This window comes from Pteropus alecto, unplaced genomic scaffold, assembly GCF_000325575.1.
Source record: "Pteropus alecto unplaced genomic scaffold, ASM32557v1 scaffold41, whole genome shotgun sequence".
Classification (NCBI taxonomy): Eukaryota; Metazoa; Chordata; class Mammalia; order Chiroptera; family Pteropodidae; genus Pteropus; species Pteropus alecto.
The window spans coordinates 883021-889447 of NW_006430464.1; the positions used below are offsets into that span (position 1 = coordinate 883021).

Below are 6427 nucleotides of genomic sequence, written 5' to 3' on the forward strand. Positions count from 1 at the left end.
GGTTTCGCTGAGACCCAGGTCGGCGCGCGTCGAAAGCCCCGGCTCCCGGATCTTCCCTCCCGCGGGCCTCAGTTCCTCCCTCGAGGGATCGGGACCCAGGCGTCCATTTGCAGGGACTGGGGGAAGACTGGGGAGGAGGGATTATTTTATGGGGGCTCGTCCCTATGTCCCATCACCTCCCCTGACTCCCCGCCGTGATTTTGCAGAGAGAAATGGCTTTTGTACCAGGTCATTCTTTATAATTAAACTCACAGTATCCACCCCCTCGAGCCGGCCCCGCCTCCTTCCTGGGGAAGGCGACGCCCCTTCTCCTCCCGGCCTCGGGTAGGCGGCCCGAGCCAGCCGGGCGGTGCGCAAGCCCCGCCCCCGCGCGTCAATCTTCGGCCTGCTCCGCCCCCAGAAGCGTCAATCTTCGGCCTGCTCCGCCCCCAGAGCTTCGAGCATGCGCCGTCGGACCAGGGAGCGGCGCAGGTGCAGGCGGTAATCGCCCAGCAGCAGTTCGTCGTGGCGCACGAGCGGGCGCGCGAGCCCGCGCAGGTGGAGCCCCGAGCGCAGCAGGCGCGAGCGAGTCTGGAAATCCGTGACCGTGATGAGCCACCTGCGAGAGGGCAGGGACGGGAGGGGAATCTGGTGGTACCGGCCCCGCCTTGGACCGTCGAAACGTCCCCGCCCCGTCCCTGTGCATTTACCGACCCCGGTCCCTCAACTCGTCACTCCGTCCCTAAACTCCCCTCCAGGTCAGTCTGTACGTCGCCCCTCACCTCTGTCATTCTGGGTCCCATCTTCTCTCTCAGCCTGGTTCAGTCGCCCACTTTCAACCCGCAGTTCGCTGGCAGCTCCTAGCCCCGCACCCTTCTCCCGGCCCCGCCCCTCCGCGTCCAGCCCCGCCCATCATCATCCAACCCCGCCCCTTCTCCGTCCGGTCCAGCCCCGCCCATCTTCGTCCAAACCCCGCCCCTCTGAGTCCGGCCCCGCCCACTTCTTCCAATCCCCGCCCCCTCTGCGTCCGGCCCCGCCCCTTCAATACTGCTCTGGCCCCCAGCGGTCCGTCGCTCCCGGATCCGTCCCCAACTAGACACGCCAGGCCCCAGGCCCCTTAATCGCCCCGGGCCCAGCACCTGCAATGCGCTAATTCCAGGCTCTGCCTTCTCACACCTGCGTCTTGCGCATCGCCGTCACCACCCGAGTCACTCAAGTACCCATCACTCCAGATCCCTCCTCCTCGCTGATCCCTCCTGGCCCAGCCCCGTCACCGCGCTCACTCTCGGTTCCGCCCCTTCCCGGTTCTCACCGTCATCCCCATTGCTCCGCCCTCGCAGCGTCCACGCTCTCCTACTGTCGCTGCAGGCCCTGCCCCGCCCCCCCACTGCCTTAACTTCCAGGCCCCGCCCACTCGGCTCCGTCTCCCGGACTCGGACCCTCTCCTGCGCTTAGTAGACCCCGACCCTCGCCGAACCTCACTCCCCGCTCTGCCCCCTCGCCGTTGTCCCCGCCGCCCCGCCCCCGCCGCGGGCTCACCGGTCCCTGCGCCCCGCAGTCCCACAGATGACGTTCATGTTCTCGAAGCGGATGCTGCTTACGCGGCCACTCTCCATGGCCCCAGGTAATTCGGCCTCCAGCGCCTCCAGCACCTCCAGGTGAGTGAGGTCCTCCTCGGGCTGGGGGAGTCAGAGAGAGAGCCTCAGCTGTGACATTTGGGTTCAGTCCGGCTCTGAAGTCCTCACCCTAAACCCCACCTGCAGAACGTGGCAGAGGCCCAGGTGGCATCTGAGGGACAAAGATCACACCCGATCATCGGGTCCCGTCCCTCCCTCAGGTAGAAAAGCATCTACTGTCTTTTCCTTTTATATTCATATTACCATTTTAAGAAATGCTCAGCTGTCAAAAACTAAAGGTCCTAGGGGGTTTTGACTTCATGTCAATCTATTTAACGTTCAGAGACATATATTGACCACAAACCACATTTTCAGCATGAGATTACCATGTCCACGGGATTTTGCCATTGTCATAGCATATAAAATTGCTGAAGCATTAAATGAAGTCATGACATTGGTCCCCTCCTGGAAAGCCTTGAGTGTGTGGTGGGGGGAGGCAGGAAAGGGGTCATGTTCAAAGCCATAAAGAGAAGAGCTGTAGGATAGAGATTTGTCCCTAAAACAAAGCGATCCCCGTGTGGGAGTAGACAGCCAAATCAGCTGAGAGAGAGCCTCTGAGCCATGTGCCGGACATGCGATTGGCGACCCATCAATGTCCACTCTTATCTACCTGTGGCACCAGGAAGACCCTACACTGAAGCCTGCCGAATCTACCGCAGACATGGGCTTCTTCTCATGCTTTTGCTACGTTCGTAAGCTTCACAGAATTTCCTAGCAGGTAGATTAGCAGGGCTTCCTTTGTCCTCCGTCCCCCCACTCTGCCTTTCAACCACCGTCCTTCTTCACCCCTCGTTCTCCGCCCCTCCCCCTGCCCCTCCAGGACCAGCAGTGATATATTTGACAGTTGACTTTTAACAAATTCACACTTTGCAGCAACCTGTCCTGGTGCCTGACCCACAGCCAGTAGGCCCCAGAGTCTGGGTTCGGACTCTGTCCACCTGGCTCTGTGCCTTTCCACCCATTCCACCACCCCACCCCACTCCACAAGGGCTGGGGCCACTCACCAGAGTCTCCAAGCACAAGCAGAGGGGCTGGGCAGCGGGCGGGGTGGGGAACTTCCTGATGCACGGGAGTTCTTGGTCCAGGGCCTCATATTCTGCAATGATGTGGCGCAGGTACTGCTTCCTGGGGAGAGGGCCATCAGGCAGGGACCTCTGAGGTCAGGGGTCGCTGCCACCGCACTCCAGAGAGCTGAGGTCAGAAGTCATGGGGCTGGGGGCCACTCACGAGGACTTGATCCTGCCCGGTCTCCAAGCCAGCATCTCCTCAGGGGTCTCAAGGTCCACAAGGAGGGCTCCTGGGGACATAGAACCGAATGGCAGCTGCCACGAGCACTCCTCACATGTCATTCCACTTCAGTGGGCATCACCGAGTGCTGTCCATGACACCCCCAGAATAGCTCTTGTGCCAGTTATTAAGCTATCGTCTCTAAGCTCCAAACACCACGCTTCCGCGCCCCGCTCTGTGACCAGGAGGAACCTACCCACCCTATTTCCACTCTGACAGCCGGGTTCCTATTAGGTTCTCGCTAGACTCTGCCTAAAGGTGGCACTAGAGGGGGACTGCAAGATAGGAAGAAGGGGGACAATTCTTTGCTTCCCGTTCCGGTCCTCCCAGCGGTCCCAGTCCGCTCCAGGAGCAGCATGCGAATCCAGTTTGTGGACCGATAACAGCTCTCGAGTCTGGGCCCTTCTAGACAACCCGACGGTCAGCCAACTGGTCTTCGATGGCCATAATCCATCATAATCCATTTTCCCCTTCCTCTACAATCCTAGAGTTTTGCCTGCACATGGCCGCCCAGCTAGAGACAACAGTTCCCAGACTCCCTTGCAGCGAGATGTGGCCACATGACCGAGTTCTCACCCACAGTGTTAGTGGGAGTGACAACGAACCTTTGGAGTCATTTGCTTAAAAGAAGATCGTTCGTCTGAGACTCGTTGCCCCTTCCCTCGGATGTGGCAGATTATGGACGTGGCAATAAGTCAACTTCCATCATACGAGAGACGGCGGAGCCACAACACGGAGGGAACCCGGGCCCCTGAGTCATCTCATAGGCTGAGATGTCCCACCCACTGGACCACCTGCCTCTGTTACACGAGAAATAAACCGTCTTCTTAACGCCACTGTGTCTGGGGGTCTCTGCTGCAGCAACTGAACAAAGCAGAAAGCAGCTCTGACGGCCGACGGCCAGGCCCTGTTGCCTCTCTCTCCATCGTCTATTGCCATAAACGATTTCGCAAAAAACCAACATCGGCCAAGGCCTCGCTGTGATCACGGCGAACCAAGATAAAAATAAGATCACCCAGAGTCACGCGTCAACACAACAAGATGCGGACCCTGCCGGAGGCACAAGGGCGACCGGACGTGCCCGTCGTGGCTCAGAGCCGATGCTGCTGCTTTTCGGGGTTAGTGCCGCTCATCGCTCCTGCCTCGGGGACCGGCCTCCACTTCCTGCCGGCACGTGATCCAGAGCAAAGCCCCGCGCCGCCGAGTGCCTCCCGCCCGGCTCCTGTTCAAAGTCCTCTCTCTCGGCTTCTCCCTCGGACATTGCATGTGTGTGTTACGGTCTCCCTCGTTATAAGTCAGTACACTCAGTGGTGTGCTTTTCTGTCTGTGTCTCTCTCGTGCGAGTGAGTGTGCACGCGCACACACACACACACACACACACACACGCACACACAGACTGCAGCATTTCCCGTTTTCATAGTGTTAGTACTCCCACCATGACCAATCTCATTCTGCCCACAGTTTTAGCAACCAGTTTGCAAAAGTCCACAATGGGCCCTTGCGAGCCGGGACAGCCCATCTACAGCACACGGCTTCAGGGCGTCAACAGATATTAGCTTGCACCACAGAAAGTCCCCCTCTCTGGTCCCCGTCCTGCTGCCTTCCACGTGTTCCCGCAGGGCAGCTGGGGGGATTTTTACGTCTCAGCTCCTCCTGCTTACAAACCAACAGAGGTTTCATCTTGCCTTTGGGATCAAGTCCCCTTATGGACACAGATTTCAGGGTCCCAGCCCAGACCTACTGCATGGGAATCTGCATTTTAATAAGATCCCCTTTGAGATGCACCTGCCCTCCGTGTGGTCACCCCTGGTGACCTTTCTGATCATTTTCCCCCAGCTGTACTGGCCGCCTCTACATCCCCCCAACGCAATAATCTCCTTCTCAAATCCGTCCGGTTAACAACAACAGGAACGACGTGTTTTCCAGCCCCTTTTAAAAAGCCAAGCGCTTTCGAAAATTCTCTCCATTGCATCCTCAGGACGACTTTCTGAGGTAATTAAACAGACGAACTGGAAGCACTGTGAGGTTTAATGACATGCCCAAGGTCACGCAGCCCAAAGCGATAGGATGAAGATAAAAAGCATCTGGATCCAGAGCCTGAGTTCCCTTTTCTCTCTCTCTCTGTTTTTTTTATTTACGCCGACAGCACCTGGTCTTCCTAGGTGGTCTCCCATCCAAGTACTAACCAGGCCCGACCCTGCTTAGCTTCCGAGATCAGACATCGGGCTTGTTCAGGGTGGCGTGGCCGTAGACCATGGACCAGTGGCTCCACCGGGGCGCCAACACCAGGACTTTCTGCGTGTTAAGCAGACGTGCTCCCCGCTACACTGTGGAACCACATCCGGGAGCCTATATTCTCAATCTCCCCAGTCTGTTGCCTTTCACCTGACTCCCGTCTGGATGACAGCCTCCTAACTCTGTCCCCCATCACCCGATCAGAATAGCATTTGCAAAGAGAGATCTGATCACGTCTTCCTGTTCCTCAAAACCCTCCCAAGGCTTCTCATCGTCCTTGAGACAAATGAAGTCCAAAGCTCTCCCCGTGGCCCACGTGACCACATGCGATCAGACCCTGCCGATGTCTTAAGCCCGATCAGGCGTCATCATCCTCCTCATTTGCTGCATTTGAGAATCACCGTCTGTCTGTGACTGGAACCCTCTGTGCTCCCTCCCGCCTCCGGACCTTCGTCTCGAAGCGAAAGAGGAGAGGATCATCTGCAGAAACCTCCCAGAATTCTCTTCAGCCCCAAGACTAAGGAGCACTTATGGCCATTGCAGGTTATTAATTATTTATGAGATAGTGTGCCTCATGCCCGCCCGCCTCCCCTGCCTGAGGACAGGCTGCGTCATTTCATTCATCAGGCTCTGCAGGCAAAATGCTTGGGCGCCATGGGCCTAGGCCAACGTTTGCAACTCCATACGCTAAAACTGTCATTGGTTCCAAAATGCCACAAAGAAAACAGCAAAACGGAAAATGAGCACATGTTGATCGGTAAAACTGGTCAACTGGTCAACTCGGTTCCACTCAACCATTTTGGAGCTGAACACAAATTATATTGATTAGGTGGGTGCCTCGGTCTAAGTTAGAGATGGTGTGTGTCGTGCGGGGTGGGGAGGGGTGTCTCCGAAAGAAAGAGGACTTTGGGGACACTGGAAGGAAACAGAACAGAGAAACTGTCTGTTTTGCCACCAGGGCATGTGCTATGACTAGCATAGCGCCTGGCACAGAGTAGGTGCTTATAACAGACAGCCGCAAAGGAGACCCCTTTGACCCCATTCCTATCCTTCTTCCCCCATTGGATGAGGGTCCGTTCCCCACCCACGTGACTCAGGAGAGGCTCACCGATCTCCAGTTCCCTCGGGGACATCCCATCCAGTTTAAACCACTGCCTTCCAACCCTTATTATTCATCATAATCACCTGCCAAACATTCAAAAAATGGAGGTGGTGGGACTCCGGACCTAGAGATTCAGGTTAAATTGGAT

At 57.1% G+C, this 6427-nt stretch overlaps 1 protein-coding gene and 1 pseudogene across 1 annotated transcript; both read right to left on the minus strand.

The window, feature by feature from the left end:
* Positions 1–405: 405 nt before the first annotated feature.
* On the minus strand, positions 406–2962 carry CUNH19orf81 (chromosome unknown C19orf81 homolog). The gene is made up of 4 exons (XM_006905100.1): positions 2883–2962; positions 2660–2780; positions 1519–1658; positions 406–598 (listed from the first exon to the last, which is right to left on the minus strand). Exons 1-4 carry the CDS (start codon positions 2960–2962, stop codon positions 406–408), a joined length of 534 nt encoding a protein of 177 aa, XP_006905162.1.
* Positions 2963–5079: 2117 nt separating this feature from the next.
* Positions 5080–5195, minus strand: LOC112482174 (annotated as a pseudogene).
* Positions 5196–6427: the final 1232 nt, after the last annotated feature.